Source organism: Dipodomys ordii, unplaced genomic scaffold (genome assembly GCF_000151885.1).
Source record: "Dipodomys ordii isolate 6190 unplaced genomic scaffold, Dord_2.0 Scaffold94, whole genome shotgun sequence".
In the NCBI taxonomy this organism is placed as follows: domain Eukaryota; kingdom Metazoa; phylum Chordata; class Mammalia; order Rodentia; family Heteromyidae; genus Dipodomys; species Dipodomys ordii.
The window spans coordinates 960,003-984,645 of NW_012267310.1; the positions used below are offsets into that span (position 1 = coordinate 960,003).

General features: G+C 44.5%; 1 protein-coding gene across 1 annotated transcript in view; it reads right to left on the bottom strand.

Moving 5' to 3' along the window:
- The window catches only part of Map7d2 (MAP7 domain containing 2), an 80,403-nt gene that overhangs the window by 4,295 nt on the left and 51,465 nt on the right, over nt 1-24,643 (bottom strand). The window contains exons 9-15 of the mRNA XM_013026457.1: nt 17,419-18,287; nt 16,038-16,170; nt 7,563-7,773; nt 6,447-6,551; nt 5,362-5,418; nt 4,482-4,563; nt 3,821-4,002 (exon numbers count right to left, since the gene is read on the bottom strand). Coding sequence (XP_012881911.1) covers nt 3,821-4,002; nt 4,482-4,563; nt 5,362-5,418; nt 6,447-6,551; nt 7,563-7,773; nt 16,038-16,170; nt 17,419-18,287 — 1,639 coding nt within the window. The remainder of the gene's footprint in view (nt 1-3,820; nt 4,003-4,481; nt 4,564-5,361; nt 5,419-6,446; nt 6,552-7,562; nt 7,774-16,037; nt 16,171-17,418; nt 18,288-24,643) is intronic.

Genomic DNA, 24,643 nt, shown 5'->3' on the forward strand with positions numbered 1-24,643 from the left:
TGGGAAGGTGGCTCAGTGGTAGAGCGCTTGCCTTGCATGCCTGAGGCCCTGGGTTCGATTCCTCAGCACCACATAAGCAAAAAAAAAAAGCTGGAAGTGGCACTGTGGCTCAAGTGGTAGAATGCTAGCCTTGAGCTGAAGAGCTGAGGGACAGCGCCCAGGCCCAGAGTTCAGGCCCCACGACCGGACCCAAAAAGAAAAAAGAAATCTTTGACACTCATCTCCAAATCAACCAGCCAAAAGCTGGAGCTGGAGCTAGAGCTGTAACTCAAGTGATAGAGCACTAGTCTTGAGCAAAAAAGTCAAGGGAGAACCAGGCACTGGTGACACCTAGGCTAGCTACTCAGGAGGCTGAGATCTGAGGAACATGGTTTGAAACGAGCCCTGGGCAGGAAAGTCTGTGAGAGTCTGATCTCCAATAAACTAATCAGAAAAAAAGCCAGAAGTGGTGCTATGGTTCAAGCGGTAGAGTGCTAGCCTTGAGCACAAAAAGACTCAGGGACAGCATCCAGGCCCTGAGTTCAAGCTCCAGGACTGATACAAAAGATAAAACAAAATAAGAACTAAGCATAATGTGTTTATGTACTTCATTCTGTTTGTAGTATTTTGTTCTATTCTTCTATAAAAGTTGTGCGTATAGCCAGCGCTGGTGGCTCACACCTGTAATCCTAGCTACTCAGGAGGCTGAGATCTGAGGATCACGGTTCAAAGCCAGCCCGGGCAGGAAAAGTCCATGAAACTCTTATCTCCACTAAACCACCAGAAAACTGGAAGTGGTGCTGTAGCTCAAGTGGCAGAGTGCTCGCCTTGAGCTGAAGAGCTGAGGGACAGTGCCCAAGCCCAGAGTTCAAGCCCCATGACAGACCAAAAACAAACAAGCAAACAAACAAATAAATAAATAAAATAAAATTTGTGTGTAACACATTATCAAAAATATGCATGAGTTTAAGCTATTGGACACTCTACTAGTGGACACAGTGGTTGAGAACAAGGGGCTGGGTTAGGAGACTGGATGAGGGATGTTAGGCTGAGCTCATATAGGGGCCTGCAGGTACCAGCACTTCACCACACAGAAGCATGGCCCTCTCAGAGCCTTTCTAGCAGTACTGCCCCCTCAGCCTCCTGGCCTCAGACCCCTCCCTTATAAAATGGGAAGAACAGTCATTTCTCCTTCCCTGGGCTGCTATAAGTATGGATGTGACAGTGCTGAGAAAAGTTCATTTTGGAGCCACACTGAGTGCATGCTCAGTTAAGGCTATGGGATGAGGGAATCATTAACTTGGACCCTACTGTCAATCTAAGGTCCTTTAAAAAACCTTATCTGGCTGGGTGCTGGTAGCTCATGCCTGTAAGCTTAACTACTCAAGAGGCTGAGATCTGAGGATCGATCACAGTTCAAAGCTAGCCTAGGCAGGAAAGTCCTTGAGACCCTTATCTCCAATAAACCACCAGGAAACTGGAAGTGGCGCTGTAGCTCAAGTGGTAGAGTGCTAGCCTTGAGCTGAAGAGCGCAGGGACAGCACCCAGGCCCAGAGTTCAAGCCCCCAACATTCAAAAAAAAAGGCCTATTTCACCCACTGTCTCCTATCTAAAACCATTTCCAATTCACCATGACTTATCCAGGAAGAAGCCTTATGTTTCTCTCTCTCTCTTTCTCTGTCTCTCTTCTCCCTAGAAGTGAAAGGCATTTCACTATTGTCTGCTGTAGGCCTAATAAGCAGCAAATCTGAGCCCAGAAGAGTGGAAGGCTAGGAATTCAGGGACCATCCCCAGGAGTCTCAATGACTAGAGTAAGGCTGCTACCAGGTTCTTCTCTTCTTCTTTGATGAAATCTGAGAGAAGAATCTAGAAAAACCAGTTGAACTGCAGAAGCACCCACAGAAGCTCCACCTTCTTCACATGTGCGCCCAGTGAAGGGGCAGCCACTGACCTGGTATCTCCTCTGGTGTATGAAGCAAGCATAGGCGAACTGCCTCATTCAGCAGAAACAGTCTGCCCCAGGTTCTGTCACAGGCTTTGGTGCAGCATCAGGACTCACATATCTTTAAGCATACAAAACCCTTTCACTTTCTCAACTGTGCCAATAGTGCCACGTGTTGTCCCCTTCCTGCCCCCACTGGAGACATAAAAGAATAAGTACAGGGCTGGGAATGTGGCTTAGTGGAAGAGTGCTTGCCTACCATGCATGAAACCCTGGGTTCAATTCCTCAGTATCTCATAAACAGAAAAACCAGAAGTGGTGCTGTGACAAGAGTGCTAGCCTTATGTAAAAGAAGCTTAGGGACAGTGCCCTGGCCCTGAGTTCAAGCCCCAGGACTGGCTCCCCGGCCCCCCCCAAAAAGAATGAAAGACTAAGTACAGCTGGTTCTATGTGGGGGTGGGGTTATGTTGTATTAACCCTTAAAACTGCCCAGCGTTTTCTGCTGTGGGCAGAGTGGCACCCATCAGGAGATGGTGGCCATCATAGTGGTGCTAGGGCCAGGAGAACTCCAGGCAAGGGCTGAAGGACCCTGTTGTCAGTCCACAAAGGATCTCTCCTGTAGATGGGACTGCCGGATGCTGGCTTTTCATATATCTGGTTCAAGCTCGGTGCGGATGTGTGGGCTATTTACAACCAGTGTGTCATAGGAACCCCATGCTTCCACCCTCATCCTCTCTCTGGTAGAGCTTTTATACAATACTGTCATACTGTCTTGACTAACAGAGCCACCCCCTACTCCAACTGCCCTGCCCAAGGTGACGTGTGTGCTTTATAATGCCTCTGCTTCAATCCCACACTAATTGGCTCTTCTTTTGGCTGGAATTCATTTCCCAGGCATACCAGCTTAAGAATTCTTTAGGCTTTTAGTATCTGAAAGTATATTAGTTCTTTTCTCAAATCTCTACTGACAAGCTTTCTGAAATATGAGACTCTGGACACAGGAGACCCTGTTGATGCCCAGCCAGAACCCCTATACCTGCAAGTAAAGAGTCACAGTTGCCACCATTTCTCTAGACAACAACTTCCTTTCATTGACACAGTCCTTTAGTGTCCACTTAGTCCTATATCACTTACCCAGGCAGGGGTCCCATAGAGAAGACTGATGAACATAGTGGTACAAAAGCTATCTGCCAGCTGGGCACTGGTAGCTCACATCTGTAATCCTAGCTACTCAGGAGGCTGAGATCTGAGGATCACTGCTCAAAGCCAGCCCAGGCAGGAATGTCCGTGAGACTCTTATCTCCAATTAACCACCAGGAAACTGGAATGGCACTGTGGCTCAAGTAGTTGAGTACTCACCTTAAACTGTAGAGCTACCTGTCATTAACTCAATAAGGCAACTTTGGTGGAAATTCATCCTCTAGGGGTCCTGGGGGATTATCTGAGAATATATCCTTATTCAGTGTTTCCCTCTTTTCCCTTCTTCCTGAGAAACACTGAACATCCTCCCCCAATAAATGCTATGATAAGAAACTTGGGCCCTGGCCCTATTTCCAGGGCACCCAACCCAAGACTCTAGTATTACATCACTGTCAGCTTCTCATATCAACCAAACCTGCTTTGTAGATGACTGATTAAGAAACCATATTTAGGGGTTGGGAAGGTAGCTCAGGGGTAGAGTGCTTGCCTTGCATGAATGAGGCCCTGGGTTCAATTCCTCAGCACCACATATGCAGAAAAAGCCAGAAGTGGTATTGTGGTTCAAGTGGTAGAGAGCTAGCCTTGAGCTTAAGAGCTGAGGGACAGTGCCCAGGCCCAGAGTTCAGGCCCATGACCAACAAAAAAATAAAAGATAATATTTAGAGAAGTGATGAAATGTAAAATATTAACATACCTTACATCCATAGACTGAACTTCTTCAGTGGAGTCATCCAAACTGTTTGATTTCCCATCAAGGGCATCCAAATGAACAAGCCCCCTGACTGGTTTAAACCCATTAGAGAAAATGTCTCGAGGAAAAGCTTCTGGGCCAGTGGGTCCCACACCATTAACTTCCTGGCAGGTGTTTAACCCATTGATTTCTGATAAAAAAAACACACACACAAAAACAAAACAAAAAAAGCAAAGTCCCTGTGTAAATAATCAAATATCCCCAACCGAAACAATGGCAAATATATAACAAGGTCATTAACTTAATTCTCTTTTTTCACCAATATGTTTTATGGAAAGAACCAATATTAACCCATGTCATTAACTTCCCACAGGGGAAGCAGAGACAGATCACATTATCAGTTTGTAGGGCCTCTGGAGGACAGAATCAGATCTGAACAGCATCTGATCTAAAGCATCCTGGGCTGGCTGATGTATGGCATGGATTATTAGAGTAAGCAAGGAAGCCAGAGTGTTCCAAATGGAGCCATAGCCCCAGCACTGGAAGGATGCCCAGGAAACAAATCTGCTGGCAACCACACTCTGGGGACCTAGAGATAACTTTGCCCCACAGCAGCTTTTACTAGTCCTCGTTGTTGAAAGGAAGAACCAAACCAGACCTCATACTTACCTATTTTATTGGGCACAACTGATTTTGTCTTATTTTCCACACACGTACCAGGCTGAATCTCTACTTTGGGAGATTCCTCTTTCTGAAATCAAACAGAAGCTGAGTGAAAATAGGGAAGGTTGTCATGACAAATGCTTTTGAAAAGCACCAGCCACCAGGTACCAGTGACTCATGCCTAGCTCACATAATCCTAGCTGCTCCAGGAGGCTGAGATCTGAGGATCACAGTTCAAAGTCATCCTGGGCAGAACAGTCCATGTAACTCTTTTCTCTAACCACCAAAAAGCTGGAAGTGGAGCTCTGGCTCAAGTGGTAGAGTGCTAACCTTGTAGCATAAAAGCTCAGGAACAACATCCAGTGCCTGAATCCAAGCCCCAGGACAAGCGCGCGCGCGCGCACACACACACACACACACACACACACACACACACACACACACACACACACACACACACACACACACACACACACACACACACACACACACACACACACACACACACTCAGGGACAGTGACCAGACCCTGAGTTCAAGCCCCAGAACTGGCACACACAAACAGACAAAGAAAAAAGCACCAGGGAATGTTCATAATTCTGAGTGGTCATCTGCCTGTTACAGATAATTCTTAAGCCTCTTTAGCTGTGTTTCCCTTATTCTCTTGCATTCATGGGCTCATCATTACTTCCTCTGCATACCCATTCCAGTTCTCTGAGGAAATCTTTCATTTGTTCAATCTCTTACACTTCTCTTTTCTTTATGAGCTGGTCAGAAACAGGCCAGAAAGAGTCCATTTTTTTTTCTGGCTAGTTCTCCTCCAACTTCACTGAATGCATTCTTTTGTTCTTTCCCACTCAGCATGGAATTTTCAGAAAAATCCCCACCTTTACTTCTGGAGGCACATCACTCTTCCTTGTTCTCTTCATGATTTCATCTATTCTCTGGCAGCCGTGAAGAAAAAGAAGACCAAAAACATAAAGCAATTGAGTCTCTATGTAATTTCATACTTATAAGAAAACTTCTAAATGATCAATGTCAGCAAAGGATAACAACTACAGGACAGTTTTCCATTGGTTTTAAAGATGGACACCTCTGAACCTATGAACACAGTCAAGTGAAGTATACTAGTCCATACCTACAATTTATATTCAATTTAAAGCTCATCTTTCTCCATAAGTTCTCTATAAATCAACAACTCACCAGCTGCCATTGAAAGGACTACTCTACAGAACATGAAATTGATCCAGGAGTAGTGGCTCATGCCTGTAATCTTAGCTACACAGAAGGTGGAATTGGAGGGGGGGAGGAGGAAGAGCACTCTCAGTCAGCAATTGATGAGTCAAGATGACAAAAAAAACCCCAACTTGCTGAGTGTTAGTGGCTCATGCCTATAATCCTACTACTCAGGAGGCCGAGATCTGAGGATTGTGGTTCAAAGCCAGCCCAGGCAGTAAAGTCTGTGAGATTTGATCTCCAATTAACTACCAGAAAACCAAAAGTGGCACTATGCCTCCAAGTGGTAGAGTGCTAGTCTTGAGCAAAAACAACCAAACAAACGAACAAGCTGGGGGCTGGGAAGGTGGCTCAGTGGTAGCGTGCTTGCCTTGCATGCATGAGGCCCTGGGTTTGATTCCTCAGCACCACATAAGCAGAAAAAAGCCAGAAGTGGCACTGTGGCTCAAGTGGTAGAGCACTAGCCTTGAGCTGAAGAGCTGAGGGACAGTTCCCAGACCCAGAGTTCAGGCCCCATGACCAACAACAACAACAAAAAAAACAAGCTGAGGAAGAGCGCCCAAGACCTGAGTTCAAGCCCCAGGGTACACACAGACACAGACACAGACACAGACATAGACACAGACACAGACACACACACCTGCACTTGACTTAATTGACATATTTAATATTCTACCCAAGTACTGCAAAACAAAACTGGACTCACTTCTGTTCCTGCCTCACCCTCGGCCTTTACCTTCTTCCTTTCTAGCCGTTCCTGCTCGATCTGCAGCATGATCTGTTCTCTTTCTAGACGCATCTGTTTAACTGCCTCCTGGGCCTTTGCTTCTGCTGCTTCTTTCTGAAAGTGAGAGAGAAACCAAGGCACAGGAGTTATTAAGCTAAGAAAACATGGTAGTAATTCCCTAGGGTTTGCACAAGTTTCTTTCCCCTCATTGTGTGCCCCAAAGTGGCTAGTTAATGTTCAATCTTCAATGTGGATTTACACAAGCTGCTTTATGACCTAAAGACAGGTCAGGCTTCATTCACATACACTCACACTCAGTCTACTATGCAAATCACCTGCAGACAGTTCTTCTACACATGGTCACGGTTTCTCTGTAGAGAGACAAAGGTCTCCCTGTGTTAGTAGCAGAGTTTGGCCAGAAAGTCCACATATACTTCTCCAAGGAGCAATCTTCCACAATAAGGGGCAGTGCTGGTAGGTAAACTGTCCATTTTTCCACATCCCTTGAAGGACAATTCTAAGCATGTTCCTCACTCTCTCAAGTCCCAATGGCAATGAGTTCCAGTTGCTCATAGTAACCCATTCATCAGTGTACTTACTATTCTCTCAAACTCCTACTAGTTTCATGAGCTTTACTCTTCTTTGCGGGGGTGGGGGGTGTCATGGGGCTTGAACTCTGAGCCTGGATGCTGTCCCTCAGCACTTCAGCTCAAGGCAAGCCCTCTACCACTTGAGCCACAGCGCCACTTCCGGTTTTTTGGTGGTTTATTGGAGAAAAGAGTCTCACAGACTTTCCTGACTGGGTTGGCTTTGAATCTTGATCCTCAGATCTCAGCCTCCTAAGTAGTTTTAGGATTACAGGCATGAGCCACTGGCGCCTAGCGAGCTCTACTCTTAAATAAACTACTGGCACACAAATTCTTACTCCAGGGTCTGTCTTTGGGAAGAACTCAAACTCAAAGACAGTAAACATTACTAATTTTGATTGTTCCAAGAAATTTATATTTAATAACTAGCATAGTCAGCGTAAGAAAAAAAAAGGAAGTAACTATTATGTCATTCAAACTTAATGTTTGTTAACAAAAGCCCTTGCAAACCCAGGAAACCTGAGAACCTGGACTTTACCTGCTTTACAATCAAGGCTTTCTCTTGCTCTTCTTTTTCTTGCTTCTCTTTCAACAACAGCTCCTCCTTAGCCTTCTGTTTGGCCTCTGTCTCGGCCTTTCTTTTCTCTTCCTCTTCCTGCTGCTTCTTTGCCTCTTCTTGCTTACGAGCTGCTGCTTCTTGGCGCAGTCTCTCCTCCTCTGCCTTTCTTTTCAACTCCTCTCTCTCCAGCCTTTTGAGAACATAAGCGTTGTTAGAAGACAAAGGCAAATCACCTAAGAATCTTGTGCAGATAGTGGTGGATAATGCTAACAAATAACGTGAATCAGACTTCGTCCATATGCCTACAAAGATATTAACCAGGCTTGACTTTAAACTCTGTACTAGACAAGAACAACAATTCATTGAATTGTAAGCCTACTACTGGGAAGACACAGATACTCCCTTGTCACTCTGTAAATCACCATGATTTACAGGAGGCCAAACCCTAACATTTGTATTTTATGGCAATTCCTAAGAAATATTCAAAACCAACTAAAGCTAAAAAAAAAATAGTGAGGTGGGGATTGTTGTAATGGTCACAAATGTGTCAGTCAGCAACTGAAGAGCAATGACCATAAGCTCAAACAGTTTACTTTGGCTTCTAATTGAGGTATGTATGACTTTGGAAGCAGCTGACTGAAGAAAACATTCAACCAAAATTCAGTATCTGATACAGAAGTTAAAGCATCTATTTTCCACTGATTTTGGCATTCTTTAAAAAATCTATTTTTGTATTTAGCCTTTATTATATGAAAACGAAGTAGTATTTTGGTATTTTCATCCACAGATGACCGGTTCCTGACATAATGCTAAAGAGCTCTAAGCAGCAAGGGAGAACTGCTAAAGGTAAAGTCTAAAGCTTGCTTTTGCATTTTTTTGTGCTGGTACTGGAGCTCAGACTTAGGGTCATGATCTCACTCAGCTTTCTTCCTAACAACTGTCACTCTACCACCTGAATCATACCTCCAGCTCAGATTTTTGCTGGTTAATTGGAGATGAAGTCTCAGACTTTTCTGCCCAGGTTGGCTCAAATCTCAGCCTCCTCAGTAAATTCCTATTACATTTCTAATATTCTTGCTTCTGACAAGTCATCCATTTCTTCAGCTAGTCATTGGCAACGTAAGACCCAAATCACATTTTAACTTGTGCTACTCACTGTGTGCACCTGGAAATTCGTTTGACATTTATTATGCTCATAGGAATGGCCCTACTATGCCTCATGGCATTCTTCTGAGACATAAATGAAATACTGAATGGCAATGTTTGGCCCTGGAACACTCAAATATCAATTTTACAATTTAAAATGAATCCTCCCTCCAAGCCCAATGACCTTTGGAGTACATCTATAAATCAGTATTTTTTAAAAAAGTAATTACCTTCATTTAAAAGATAAGACTTAGTCCGCCGGTGGTTTACGCCTATAATCCCTAGCTACTCAGGAAGCTGAGATCTGAGGATTGCAGTTCAAAACCAGCCTGGGCAGGAAAGTTCCTGAGACTCTGATCTCCAATTAACCATCAAAAAGCCAGACGGGGTAAGGAGGGACATTGTCCAAGAAAAAAAGGAATGTGCTCATTATCTGACTTAGGAAATGGTAATCCCTTTGTATAACATGTAAAAATAAAAGTAACATTTTTTTTAAACCAGAAGTGGATCTGTGGCTCAAGTGGTAAAGCACTAGCCTTAAGTACAAAAGCTCAGGGACAGTCCGCAAGCCCTGTGCTCAAGCCCAAGCACTGGCATTTAAAAAAAAGAGGGGGGGCTGGGAAGGTGGCTCAGTGGTAGAGCGCTGAAGATGAAGATCTGAGGGACAGCGCCCAGGCCCAGAGTTCAGGCCCCACGACCGGACCCCCCCAAAAAAAAGAGGGCTGGGAATGTGGCTTAGTGGTAGAACGTTTGCCTAGCATGTATGAAGCCCTAGGTTCTAGTCCTCAGTACCACATGAACATAAAAAGCCAGAAGTGGTGCTCTGGCTCAGAGGGTAGAGTGCTAGCCTTGAGCAAAAGTTTAGGGACAGTATCCAGACTGAGTTCAAGTCCCAGTACTGGCAAAAAAAAAAAGATAAAGCCAGGTATAGGTGGTTCATGGCTGCAATCCCAGCTACTCAGGAGGAAGAGATTTGAGGATCATGGTTCAAAGTTAGCCCAGGCAGGAAAGTCCATGAGACTCTTATCTCCCATTAACTACCCCAAGAAGCCAGAAATGACACTATGGCTCAAAGTGGTAGAGCACTGTCTTTGAGCAAAGCAAGCACAGGGACATGAGCACCCAGACCCTGAGTTCAAACCCCAGGACTGGCATGAACAAAAAAAAAGACTTAAAAAGAACATCTTTCTATTCTAATAGTCACCTTCCCAGATCAGACAGGCTAGGTCTCACCACAGAAATATTTTAAAAGGTGAAAAAAAATGCTTAAAGGGGTTAGCCCAAGACTATACCAGTAAATACCATATTCTACCAGCAGAGGCTGCACTTCCTAAAAGCATGGTAGAGCAACTGGAATAAACAACTGAAATAAAGAGAAGAGCATTATGGGGTTTAGTCAGAAAGACACTTCTGTTCTAAGTATGTTCAGCACAAATTTTCAAAACTGGATTGCTAAGATTTATCCAGCGGTTAATCAGAATGCTGCTTCTTTTCTTAATCCCTTTTTAAAGAATCAATGTGATCATCCTAGAAAAGTTAAAACAAAGGAAAAGGCATATGAGTTAATCATGTACAAGGTACTTTCACAAAACACCCGCTATCTTCATCTCTATTCCTCTTCAGGATCTGAAAATCTACTATTCTCTTTTTACCATTGGGATTACAAGGTGTTCAGGTACACACACACACACACACACACACACACACACACACACACACACACAAAACACACACATTATACATATAGCCATCTAACATCACTGTGGTTCTCATCTTTAATCCCTTTGTCATCTAAAACATAAATATTCCCTTATAGGTCCATCCACCCATTTGTCGTTTCCAGATGCCTCCACGGAAATCTTATGAACAAAATTCCTTCCTCATAACCTTATTTTGTTTCCCCCAAATAGGTAGAGTGGCACTGAAAGGAAAATGGCTTCCTTTCCAAGTATGAACATTCTTTCTTTCCCTGCTTAAGTAACCAGACACAGCATTTTTACAGGCTGCCACCAGACGATCACCTCTGACATTGTGAACTCCCTCCAGAGCTCACCAAACCACTGGGAGGTTCTGTCTCCCTCACATCCTTGTAGCCATTTCCTCCAAACCCACCTCTCCTTCCCTAATCAAGTTAAAAGAACAAGAAAACCAGGTGTCATTGTCATCATTCAGCATTTAACAGATGAATCATTTGTCCCTGCCATTGGTGAGAATCTTAATATAATGGCCCCATCTCTCAATCGCTTAAGTATGCCCCAACCCCATTTGTTGTACCCAGTCATACCTTGCTCATACCACTGACACGTGCTCAGCCTTGAATTGTTTGATCTTGTAGATGGGGAGGCCGGCTTCTCTGTTTTCTATTCCTGTGCACTTAAATTATCCATTACAGAGAAGACTGGGTCTAAGATCTGAGAGATTTTGCTTCTTGTTTTTTGTTTTGCTGGTCCTGGAGCTTGAACTTAGGGCCTGGGCTCTGTCCCTGAGCCTTTTTGTGCCAAGGCTATTGCTCTACCACTTGAGCCACAACACCACTCCCGGCTTTTTCTGAGTAATTTATTGGAGATGAGTCTCTTGGGCTTTCCTGCCAGGGCTGGCTTTGAACATTGATCCTTTAAACAGCTAGGATTACAGGCATGTGCCATCAGCACCTGGCTTAAGATTTTGCTTCTTTATATAAGGCACTACTGCTGAAAATTTGTCCTGCTTCTTCCTTTGTCTAAGAGGAAAAGAACTATAAATAGCATGATTTGTGCTATGGATTCTACAACTTTATGTTCTTGATAGTCCCTTTTCCTTCCAGTGCCAGTTTGACCCTTCTGCATGCAACTTTCCAAGGACTGCAAAAATCATCCAAGGTCTTGGTCATTCTAAACCATTCTTCCTAGTCCTCTCCTATTTGCCTTCCACTGTGACCACAGAATGCTCCCTTACATTCAGGGCCTCCAACCACTCAAACTTTTTTTCAGGTTACTTCAGACCTCTATTCCTCTTCTCAGTCACTTCCCTCCAAAACATTTCTGTCTCTGAAACTCCAAGACTGGTAGTCTTTTCTCACCCTCAATATGTCTGACAGATACCAACTACATTGAACCTCCCTCCTTCTCTACAATGTGGACCATGTGAGACTATGCCAGACTATGCCGTTTCAATTCTTTGCCGCCTCCACTGCCATCCCTGCTCTGCTGTTTGTTACACATAGAAGAGTCCCTGCCTGCCCCCTAGAGGCTGAGCCAGTGAGAGCTCAGGTCTGAGCAGCCCTGGGGACCTCTGTCTGCAGTTTCAGACCTGGGATCCTCATTTGAACACTTGAGTTTCAGCCTGGCTATGGGCCTTGCTTACTGGAGCTGCCTTACTTGAGTATTCTTGGACATGGGCCACTAGCAGCGATTTCAGCTTCTTAATGGGACTTTATGTGATACATTTTGGAACCCCAGCAAGATCGCTTAAGAGCGGAGCTAGAGTCTAAGGTTACTTGCACCAATCCCACTGTACATCTTGGGCCTTCCCCAAGCCTAGGGGCTGGGCCTGTTCCTTGTGTCTCTGAGAGAACTCTGGTATTACTGCTAGTTGAGACTAAAGCAGCTTTTGTTCTTCATGGGGTGCAGGTATCTGGACTCCTAGTTAACCGTTCTATGGAGGAAGTCTTCCCACCTCTTATTTGGACAGTGTTTCCTTCACTGGTTGGTGACAATAATTGGGCTCTCCACAGTTCAACTCAAGTATCTTTATTGTTCTCTATATTCTCTCAACTGGCAATGACATTTCTGTGGTTTTAACTAATAGCTCTAAGCCAAACAACAAACAAGGAAAAGGATGTGAGGATGATCTTATTCCAAGAGGTGTCCAGCTGTTTCCAGCCCCAGGCTGTCTGGTACTTTCCTTTCTCAAAGCGTCACATTCTGGCAAAAGAGAGGAAAACTGATTTTGGGTTAAGTGTGTTACTGGTCTTAAGAGTTACCCAGGTCTCAGGCTTCAATTCCATTTCCAGTCACCTATGTATTCTGTAGGCACCTTTGTTTATCTCAGGTCAAATGTCTAATTTTTATCCTTTAAAATGAATTCCTGATTCCTGTCTTTCCATTATCTGTTAATGCCATTCTGTTATGCCATTCTCTTTCAAACCTCACCATTCACTTTTTTTTTAGTTACTTTAGTCTGTATACTCGCTTTGCCTTGTTTGCCTTCATCACACAATTTTAGCCCTGGTGTCAACTTAACCTATTACTGTGACCGTTGGTTAGGTGAGCCTCCTCCTCTTTTTCTTCCTTTCTTGTACATTCACTGAGTACGAGGCACCCGTCATCCAAGGGTGTACCCCAGGCTTTTAAGGTGTTAACTAGGGGAGAGCTTCCTGTAGACAAATGGGTCTGTGTTAGTCAGCTGAAAGCAGCACAGGTCCAGAGTATTGTCTGCAATTCAGAGCTTGATAAAGGATAACATGTCTGGAAAGAAGGAGTATGGGATGAGTCCACGTAGAGGCACAGAAAAAGCAAAGTTTTAGCAGTGTGACATGATATTGGAAATGTCAGGCTGACTGGAGCCTAGAGGGAGAAAAGGTAGAGAAGCAGGGAGAGGCCAGTTCTTGGCAGGCCTTCAAGGCCCACTGATATGTCTGAGTGGATTCTATGGGCAAGGGAGCCATTAACTTGTTAAAAAAAATAGGAGCGGCATCCAGGCACTGGTAGTTCATGCCTGCAAACCTAGTTACTCAGAATGCTGAGATCTGAGGATCACAGTTTGAAGGCAGTCCAGGAGGACACATCTGAGAGACAATTATCTCCCATTAACCAGCAAAAGGCCAGAAGTAGAGGTATGGCTTGAGTGGTAGAGCACCAGCTTTGAACAAAAAAGCTAAGGGACAGCACCAAGGCACTGAGTTGAAGCCCCAACTAGCATCAAAGGGGAAATAAGAATAAGAGCAGAACAATCATACTATTTTAAGAAAATTCACAGCTAGGTGGCTGTGAACTTGTGGGAAGGGAGATGATAGCACAGTTTGGTTTAACACACTTAAGGTTTAAAATGAAAATGTTGTATAAAGCCAGCTTAGGCCGACAAATTCGTGACTCTTAGGAAGACAAATTCATGTCCAATTAACCAGCAAAAAAGTTGTAAGTGGAGGTGTAGCTCAAGTGGTAGACTGCCAGCCTTGAGCAAAAAAAAAAAAAAAAAGCCTCGGAAAGAACATAATAAGGCCCTGAGTTAGTCTCAGCACACACACACACACACACACACACACACACACACACACACACACACACACACACACACACACAGAGAGAGAGAAATATAGTTCAAGTGGTACAGAGCCAACCTAGCAAGTAGAAGGCCTTGATTTTAAACCCTCAGTCTACCAAAAGAGAGAGAAAGAGAGACAGAGATAGACACAGAGAAATGTTAGCCCTAAATCTTTAGAGGGCAGAGAAATGTGGAAGTGTGGTGAGGACGATGGCAATGACCAGTGAGCAGCACTGTTCAGGAACAGCTTGCCAGGTGAGAAGTTGGTCAAAGCTAGGAGTCCAGGCAATATTTAAAGGTTTGGACAAATATGATTTAGGGAAAGAAACCAGAGGGTTGGGAGGTTGGCTCAGTGGTAGAGTGCCTGCCTCGCATGCATGAGGCTCTGAGTCCGATTCTTTAGCACCACATAAACAAAAAAAAGCTAGAAGTAGTGCTGTGGCTCAAGTGGTAGGGCACTAGCCTTGAGCTGAAGAGCTGAGGGATAGTGCCCAGGCCCAGAGTTCAGGCCTCACAACTAACAAAGAAAAACAAAAAAACTTGAATGGTTAAGTGAACTAACATTCAATTAGGAGTCCAGCAACCAGGTAGAACAGTGGATGTGAGGTTTGAAGAATAAATAGAATAAATAAAATAGAAAAAATAAATAGAATCAGTTATTTCAGGACCTGGGCTATACGGGGAATGCGACAAAGGGTGGTAGCTAAAAGGTAAAAAATTCCCTTTCCTAAGCACAAAGCAATTACTTACCTGCTTCCAGCATGTGAAATATTTCCAGGACCTGTAATTACCAAGACTGGTCTTTTGAGGTTCTGTAATTCAGCATCTCCTGTGTAACCTTCCCCTCAAACAACTGACAGCCCACCCAAACCAGCTTGAACACACATTCAACAAAACCTGTCAATACTGACCAAAAGACTAAAGTTGAGAAAATAATCAAAGAAGTTTAGAATTTAAAAAAGGATCAGCCAAGCCTTCCCTGTTTGGAATAAGTAGATCAGTGAATCTGTATACAGACGGCATAGACTTGCCAAGGTCACTAAAGATAAAAAATACTGTTTTCAATTCAGTACTGGCCGCAGAGAGCTACGGCAGTGCTCATTTCCTGTCCTGCTCATTGTCTAAATGGTACCAGATTGTACTCTGTGGTTATCTTAAGAGCATTCTTGATCAATTTAGTGATTTAAATCAACTTTTATCAATTTTGTGATAAAATAGGCTAGGTTCTTTATCTTTCAGTCCCTCTTGGAATTAGAAAAGGGCCTGGAATGGCGGTGCATAGCTATCATCCTAGCGCTTGAGAGACCCAGGCAGAAGGATTAGGAGGTGGAAGCCAGCCTGGGTCTGCTCGGGCTACATCCTGAGAGCCTGTCTCATAAAAACAAATAAGAACAACAAAACATTCCTGGCAGTACTGTAATGAAGTGCTCAGGTACTATCACCCCACAGTGGTGATTATCCAATATGGCACAATTAGAAGTCTCTAAGGTATTCACACCTGAATAGGAACATATGGTATTTATTAGATGGTGCTTGTGGAAGGGGAAATATCTTAAGAAACCAAGCTAGTGAAGGCGAGTCCTAATCTCACTTAGATAAGAGAATGGACGGAAACATGCTCACAGACAAAGAACCAGAGGGAATGGGGAAGTGTCTTAATCTATGCTACTCTTCTCCTTTATTTTAATGTTTGAATGAAGATAATTCTGGTGGGAAAAGTTTGGAAAGCAGAATCAACCTCTCTATAATCCGGACCTCTAGCTTCTCCTGGAGACTCATTCTAGAAACAAAGCTTAAGCTCTCCTGACAGCTCTCTAGGCATGCCTGGTCTGAAATGCCAAGTGGAGAAAGGGGAGCTGTCTCTTACATTGCGATCCAGGAGCTATGAGTTCCCAGGTCCTCCAAAAAGAGCAAAGTCCTATTGCTAGTCACCCCCAATAGAAACAGAAGACATAGTCCATGTGGCTCCAGGCTTCTATACCTCTGGTGAGGTTTTGGCAGGCCAGAAGTCTTTGCAACACAGCCTTTAATAACACAGCTCACACCAAAGCTATGGGTGCCACATACCTCTCTTGTTGTTCCTTCTCCAATCGCTCTTGCTCCTCCTGTTCCTTCTGCAGCCGAGCCTGACGTCTCTTTTCAGCCAGGATCTTTGCAGCCTCTCCCGCATCTGTGGTGCCTGCTGTAGGCTTCCCTGAGACTGCGTTACACAAGAGATGGTAAAAGGAAAGATCAAGGGAAATTAATGATTCTATTCACTTGGCAGCTTCCATGTCAACACAAAAATCTAGTCTAGGGGTTGGGAAGGTGGCCTAGTGGTAGAGTGCTTGCCTAGCATGCATGAAGCCCTGGGTTGGATTCCTCAGTACCACATACACAGAAAAAGCCAGAAGTGGCTATGTGGCTCAAGTAGTAGAGTACTAGCCTTGAGCAAAAGAAGCTCAAGGACAGTGCATAGGCCCTGAGTTCAAGCCTCAGGACTGGCAAAAAAATTTAGTCTAAGCTGGGCGCTGGTGGCTCACATCTGTAATCCTAGCTACTCAGGAGGATGAGATCTGAGGATCATGGTTCAAAGCCAGCCCGGGCAGGAAAGTCTGTGAGACTCTTATCTCCAATTAACCATCAGAAAACTGGAAATGGTGCTGTGGCTTATGTGGTAGAGCACTACCCTTGAGCTGAAGGACAGTGCCCAGGCCCCATGACTACCACCCCCCCTCAAAAAAAATCTAGTGTGGTGATGGGAAACATTGCTAGGGTAGCATTACAACTAGCCACTGAGCAGAAGTTGGGAAGGACTGCCTGGGACCGTGGGGGGCATCATTTCTCAGTGGAAGATAGTGAACAGCTGAGGACCTACAGAGCCACATGCAAGTCCCACTGTGTCCACCATCTGGGGGAACTCCCTGCAGCATGGGAACTTCAAGGAACTAAAAGAAGACCCTCTCGGGGCTGGGAATGTGGCTCAGTGGTAGAGCGCTTGCCTTGCATGCCAGAGGCCCTGGGTTCCATTCCTCAGCACCACATAAGCAAAAAAGAAAAAAGCCAGAAGTGGCACTGTGGCTCAAGTGGTAGAGCACTAGCCTTGAGCTGAAGAGCTGAGGGACAGCGCCCAGGCCCAGAGTTCAGGCCCCACGACCGGACCCAAAAAAAAAAAAAAAAAAGAAGACCCTCTCCTGGGGGAAGTGCTGATGGTAACTGACAGCCAGTCTTACTCAGCACTGTGGTGAGCTTCCACAACTGTGAGCAGGGTCAGCTCCTAGGGTCTTCTGGGAGACTGAAGGAAAGGATTAAGGGGCAATGACTAAGTCTGAGAAGGCAGTAGAAGGGATGAAGCTGTCCCAGGAGAAATCCTGTTTCTCTTCCTCAAAGGGAACACTGATCAGCTCAGAGGGAGAATCATCTCAGCAAAGCCAGGGCTTAGTGGCAGCATTGACAAAAGAAGATGTACCTGCACTGCTCTCAGCCTTCCCTCCTGCAGTAGCATGCTTCTCCGTGCCACGCTTGTCGGCCACATGCTTCTCGGTGGCACGCTTGTCTGCCATGTGCTTCTCAGTGGCACTCTTATCCATCACATGCTTTTCAATGGCAGGTTTGTCAGCCACATGCTTCTTGGTGACATCTGTGTCAGCTACATGCTTTTCAGTGGCATCCCTGTCGGTCAAGTGTTTCTCAGTGGCATCCTTGTCAGCCACGTGCTTTTCAGTGACATCCCTTTCAGCCACATGTTTCTCAGTGGCGTCCTTGTTGGCCACTTGTTTCTCAGTGGCATTCTTGTCAGCCACATGCTTCTCAGTGGCATTCTTGTCAGCCATGTGCTTCTCAGTGGCATTCTTGTCATCCAGATGCTTCTCAGTGGCATCCCTGTCAAGCGCATGCTTCTCAGTGGCATCCTTGTCAGTCTTGGGCTTCTCAGTGGCCTCCTTGTCAGCCACATGCTTCTCAGTGGCCTCTTTGTTGGCCACTTGTTTCTCAGTGGCATGCTTGTCATCCAGGGGCTTCTCAGTGGCACCCTTGTCAGCAACATGTTTTTCAATGGCACCCTTGTTGGCCACATGCTTCTTGGTGGCACCCTTGTCAGCCACGGGCTTCTTGGTGGCACCCTTGTTGGCCACATGCTTCTCTGGAGTTTCCTCTCTGTGTATGCCAGTGGCCAACTGGATAGAGGTACCTTCCCTTTCCTTGTTGCTCTTCTCTTTATCTGCTTTCTTCTTGAGTGTTTCTTGGCTAGGAACAGGGGAGTAGCGATATTTCACAGGAGACCCTGCATACGGTGGTTTCACTGTCTTTGGAGACTGCGGATATGCTTTTGAAGTTGTCCTGGAAAACCAAAAAATAAGGCATAAGCTTGACCACAAAGCTGTTTTTCTAAGACACCTGGTTCCAGGAGGTTGACCAATTTCACCCTTCCAAAGGAACAAATGCAAGGCTTAGCACACACAATCAGAAGTCTCTAAGGTATTTGCCCCTGAATAGGAAAATATGGTTGGTTATCTATTAGCCGGCCCTTGTGGAAGGAGAAATATGCTAAGAAACCAAGCTGGTTGGGCTGGGAAGGTGGCTCAGTGGCAGAGCGCTTGCCTTGCATGCCTGAGGGCCCTGGCCCTGGGTTCCATTCCTCAGCACCACATAAGCAAAAAGAAAAAAGCCGGAAGTGGCGCTGTGGCTCAAGTGATAAAGCACTAGCCTTGTGCTGAAGAGCTGAGGGACAGCGCCCAGGCCCAGAGTTCAGGCCCCATGACTGGACCCCCCCCCCCAAAAAAAAAGAAACCAAGCTGGTGATATCATGTCCTAAGCTCACTTATATTTGTTGACAACATAAAGATTTTGATATGGTTTGTCTCTCAAAGGTTCTTGTGGTAGAAGACTGGTCCCCCATGGTAATGTAATGGTATTGAGAAGGGATGGTATTGAGAAAGAAGTGAGGCCCAGTTGGAGGTGACTGGGCCATAGGGACACTACTCTTAAGGATGTCTTCCTGGCGAAAATGAGTTCCTTCTCTGAGATTGGATTAGGTCTCTTAGGAATGAGTTACATCTTTTGGGATTAGATAACTGACTCTGAAAATGAGCTATTAATAATGCGGTTAGCCTCTCCTGCCTTATTCTTATACATATGTTCTTTCATTTGTTTTTTGGTTTTTTTTGGGTCCGGTTGTGGGGCCTGAACTCTGGGCCTGGGCGCTGTCCCTCAGCTCTTCAGCTCAAGGCTAGTGTTCTACCACTTGAGCCACAGCGCCACTTCTGGCTTTTTTTTCTGCTTATGTGGTGCTGAGGAATCTAACCCAGGGCCTCATGCATGCAAGGCAAGCACTCTACCACTGAGCCACCTTCCCAGCCCCTGTTCTTTCATTTGTATAACTTGTTTTTGGTGGTATTGGGGTTTGAACTTAACACCTCAGGCCTATTAGGCAGGTGGTCTACTACTGGAGCTACAACCCCAGGCACACATGCTCTTGCCCATGCACTTACTTTTTTTTTCCACTTTTCCATCATGCGACAATGCAGCAGGAGTCCCTCACCAAAAGCTAGGCAGATGCTGGCATTATGCCTTTGAATTTTCCTACCTCCAAAACTTGGAACCTAAGCTTCTTTTTCTTTATAAAGTAACTCCCTCAGGAATTTTGTTATTGTAATGAAGAATAGACTAGGACAGATGGAGTGTTAAGGTATTTTCTCCTCTTTTTAGATGAAAACTAGGGTTTGATCTGGCTTCAGCATATAGAAAAGTTGGCTCCTTTTTAAACAACATAAAACTAAACTGTGTCTGTTACAATAATTTAGTTGTTAAAAACAAGCACAACACAGGTTCTATTGTTATGGTTACTTTACAGATGAGGAAACTCAGATTAGAGAGGTTAAGTGGATCCTATGGTTAACTAAGCAATGGAGCTAGGGTTTGAGCCCACATCTACCTGATTACTTCTTACAACTCTGTGCTGTTCCTTCTATTACAATGGTGGCTAAGTCTGAGCTTGGTGTTAACAGTACTTCATGTTGTTGTTGTTTTTTTTAATACTAGTATCAAGAAAACACTCAAAGCCCGGCACCTATGGCTCATACCTATAATCCTAGCTATTCAGGAGGCTGAGATCTAAGGACCCTAGTTCAAAGCCAGCTTGAGAGAAAAGTCCCCCATGAGACTCTTATCTCCAATTAACCACTCAAAAACTGGAAGTGGAGCTGTGGTGCTAGCCTTGAGCCAAAAAAAGCTCAGGGACAGTGCCCAGGCGCTGAGTTCAAGCCCCACAACTGACCCAAAAAAAGAGAAAAAAAGAAAGCACTCAACAGCTATAGATACAGGTGGTATTTTGATAGATGACAAAATACAAACCCAAATGATTCTCATAGGAAAGAATGAACCTAAATGAGGAGGCTCAACTATAACAGGAGGAACCATGCCCTTGCATGCTCTCTCATGTCGATAGCCTCCACTTAGCAGTTCCCCAAGGGACTGAAACCTATGTTTCAGTTCAAAGAATATATACATACATATGGCAGAAGACCTGCCTTTCATGTCATCTGTGGATGCAAGTTTGTTTGTTTATGTATTTTGCCAGTCCTGGGGCTTAAACTCAGGGCCTGGGCACTGTTGTTGAGCTGCTTTTGCTCAAGGATAGCACTCTACCATTTGAGCCACGGCACCATTTTGGGCTTTTTCTGTGTATGTGGTGCTGAGGAATCCAACTCAGGGCTTCATGCATGCTAGGCAAGCACTCCACCACTAGGCCATATTCCTAGCCCTGTAAGTACATTTAAATGAGCAAATCCTATGTTGCATCTGCTATCTACACAAGCTAACAAGCTAACAGTGACCTGCAGATGTGAGCTCTGCTCCCAGCAATAAACTTACCACCCACTTTGCCCTAATCACCACATGAGAAAGACTGTGTCTAATATCTTGCCAGGATCAAAACACATTGCCTGCTCTCCAGAACACCATGTGGGCATTATGCTTGCTGTGTGCACCTTTGGTCCAATGACAGAGTGTGGACAGGGGATGGATTTGGGATTTAGTGAGAAACGTCATAGAAAAGACTGATAATTTTCAGTAGCTCAGATGTGGACAGAATATTTTCCCCTCCCATAAGTATTCCTGACTCATTAAGGAGCCATTTTAGGCACTGCAGGGAACCACCAGCAAAAGCAATCTGTTTTTCTCCCTTACTCACACCCCACTCCCCAAGGAACAAGGAATGAGTTCTCTTGTTAATGAGATTGGGCAGAGATGTCTGCTATGCGCAGCACTGCTTGTGTTCGTGCCCTGGCTGTAATTTCACTGCAGTGAGCCCATACTCTGGGCTACTCTAAGCAGTGCTGAAAAAGGTGAGCTCTGCCCCAGAGGGGTGGCCATGCCCTGGGGTTCTCTACCTGTGAATGAGTGCATGGATGGGGAGCTTGCCTGCACATATTACTCCCACCACGAGGCTGGAATGGGAGGAATGGGTAGGCATCCTGAACTGGCTCAGCCACAATCTAATTTTCTTTTTGGGTCCAGTCGTGGGGTTTGAACTCTGGGCCTGGGCGCTGTCCCTCAGCTCTTCAGCTCAAGGCTAGCGCTCTACCACTTGAGCCACAGCGCCACTTCTGGCTTTTTTTTTTCTTTTTGCTTATGTGGTGCTGGGGAATTGAACCCAGGGCATGCAAGGCAAGCGCTCTACCACTGAGCCACCTTCCCAGCCCCACAATCTAAATTCTAACAGGACTCTTCTATCTATTTAACAGAAGGCCAAGGAGTGTAACGAATACACACTCCATGTGGCAGAATCCCGATGGTTCTTTCAGATTCTTTGAAGTAGATAGAACGGGTGAAACAAGATAGCACTTTGAAGGAAAAAAAGGCCAACTGCCCTGGGCAGGGGATGGTTTTTGTGTTTGAAATAAGTTTTTTTACTGTAAAAATACTGGACAGAGGGGTTACAGTTACATGAGCCAGGGGATGTTTTGACAGCACTAAGTTGGCACAGCTCTGAACAATCTTGCTTTAACTTGCTTTTCAAAATGGTCATGTGGAGGCTCATTTCACACCACAGACCACAGTTCTATTCTAAGTAAAACTGGGCCAACTACCCAAAAGCACACATTTAAAAATAACTCCTACCTGAAAAGTAAGGATGGAGAATTTAGGATAAAACTTAAGAAGTGGGTTTATTTTCACTTACCCTAGCCCCCACTGACTGATAAACAAATAAGTTTGAACACACACACACAGACACACACACACACACAGACACACACACACACAGACACACACACACACACTCATGTGCGCGCACGCAACTTCAAATTAGAGAAGTATCAAGTCCGATTTTTCTAACAGTGAGTAAACAGAATATAGAATACAATCTTTTTCTTTTTGCCAGTCATGGGGCCTGAACTCTGGGCCTGGGCACTGTCCCTCAGCTCTTCAGCTTAAGGCTAGTGCTCTACCACTGGATCCACAGCACTACTTCCAGCTTTTTCTGCTTATGTGGTGCTGAGGAATGGAACCCAGGGCCTCATGCATACAAGGCAAGCGCTCTACCACTGAGCCACCTTCGCAGCCCCATAGAATACAATCTTTAAAATTCCCAATTTCCTGTTCGTTTAGCCTTGTTATTTGCTTATATGAATGTAGCATCCTGCCAGTTGCCCTACAAACACAGCTTGTTTTTCGATGGCTTTTGGAGACAGCATTGACTGTACAGCATAGGCTGGTCTCAAACTCATTATCTTCCTGCAGCAGCCTTCCAACCACACCCAGCTTAGACCTTTATTTTGAAGTACCTACTCCTTTATTCAATCATGGTCTATTTTATTGCCATGACAACCCTGTGAGGTAGGTAGGAAATTGTTGTTAACCACAGTTTGGATAAAAAGACTAAAGACGGGAGGCATGGCTCAATTGGTAAGAGTTCAAGGGCAAGACTCCTTGAGTTCAATCTCCAGTACTGCTAGCTAGCTAACATATATAGATACCTAGATAGCTAGGCAGACAGATACCAACTCATAAGAGCTTAAATAACTTTTTCCAAAGATGCAAATAGATGAGAATATGCCTACTGGCACTCAAGCCATTTGTTAATCATCTGTTTTTTTTTAGCTCTTCCACTTTATTTTTTAAGCTCAATAAAAAAATAGAACAAGGAAACACTAAAAATATATAATATAAAATGTAACACGGGTGGTAGGAGATCTTCCTGGACTACCAGGGAGAATTATATAACCTTTTCAAGTTCTAAGACTGGCAGAATATATAAACAAATACCTCTGTAAGTAGAGTGGCAAGAATAATTCTCCAGAGAGCGTTGTCACACTTCAGAACGTGAATTGACTACAAAGCTGAGCCACAAAGCACTGCTTCGCCCACCCCACCACATCCTGGAATCTAATTTTGTTTTCTCCAAAGCTATTTCACTGCAAGTGCGGTGAATGCAGCCTACCCACTGGCTAGGAGAAAGGAGTCTGTGGCTTCATCAGCACAGCTTGGCCAATAATCTGACGTTCATTCCTTCCCAGAGAGAAAAAAGAACAGTTTTATGCTAGAAAACCCTATGGATACACAACTCCAGTCCAGTGGGCAAAGTTGGCACAACAAGAAATGAAGCGAACAGGCATCATGGTATGAGCCACCGCAAAGAACCCAACATCTCTGCTGTGTGATTTCTTTCCAAAAGGCACAACCTGCAAACATCAGAGCAATCTAAATGGAAGGTAGCCCTCAAAATAACCGCCCTGCCTGCTTTCAAAATGTCAAGGTCATGGAAAAAATAGTTGGAAGACTGTTAAGAGACCAAAGAGATGAGACAACCAAATAGAGTCCAGACTCTTGATGGGCTGGATCTTGAACTAGGAGAAAAACAGTCTTACTGGGACAAACTGGCAAAAGCTGCATACAGATTAAAAATTAAGTAACAGTGTTACTTCAAGGTTAAATTTTCTGATTTCCAAAATTGTACTGTAAGCTTGCAAAAGAAAGTCTTTCTAGGCATGGTGTCTGCAACTCTCAACAGTTCAAAGAGACGAATCAGTCTATAGAGTGAATGTGAGATTAAATAAGACTGATGGAAAGATGGGATGGGATGGGACGGAAGATGACATGGAAAGGATGAAGTAAATGTGCATAAAAACCTATAGGAGCTCTTTAATGTAGTCTTGCCATTCTCTTGAAATTCTGCAAGACTGAAAGGGTTAAAATAAAAAGGCTTAGGGGTTGGGAAGGTGGCTCAGTAGTAGAGTGCTTGCCTTGCATGCATGAGGCCCTGGGTGCAATTCCTCAGCACCATATAAGCAGAAAAAGCCAGAATTGTTGCTGTGGTTCAAGTAGTAGAGTGCTAGCCTTAAGCTTAAGAGCTGAGGGGCCAGTGCCCAGGCCCAGATTTCAGGCCCCATGACCGACAAAAATAAATAAATAAATAAATAAACAAACATAAACAAATAAAAAGGCTTAAAACTGTTCTAAACTTAAAGTGATCCTTTTTATTTTGCCAGTCTGGGGACTTGCACACAGGGTTTGGCACCGTTCTTTTTTTTTTTTTTAATTATTTTTTTATTGTGAAAATACCATATAGAGGGGTTACAATTACATGGGCAAGATAATGAGTAGATTTCTTTTTTTTTTTGACTTTAGTATTTCTTTTTTTTTTAATTTTATTTTATTTTATTTGTGAACATACTGTACAGAGGGGTTACAATTAC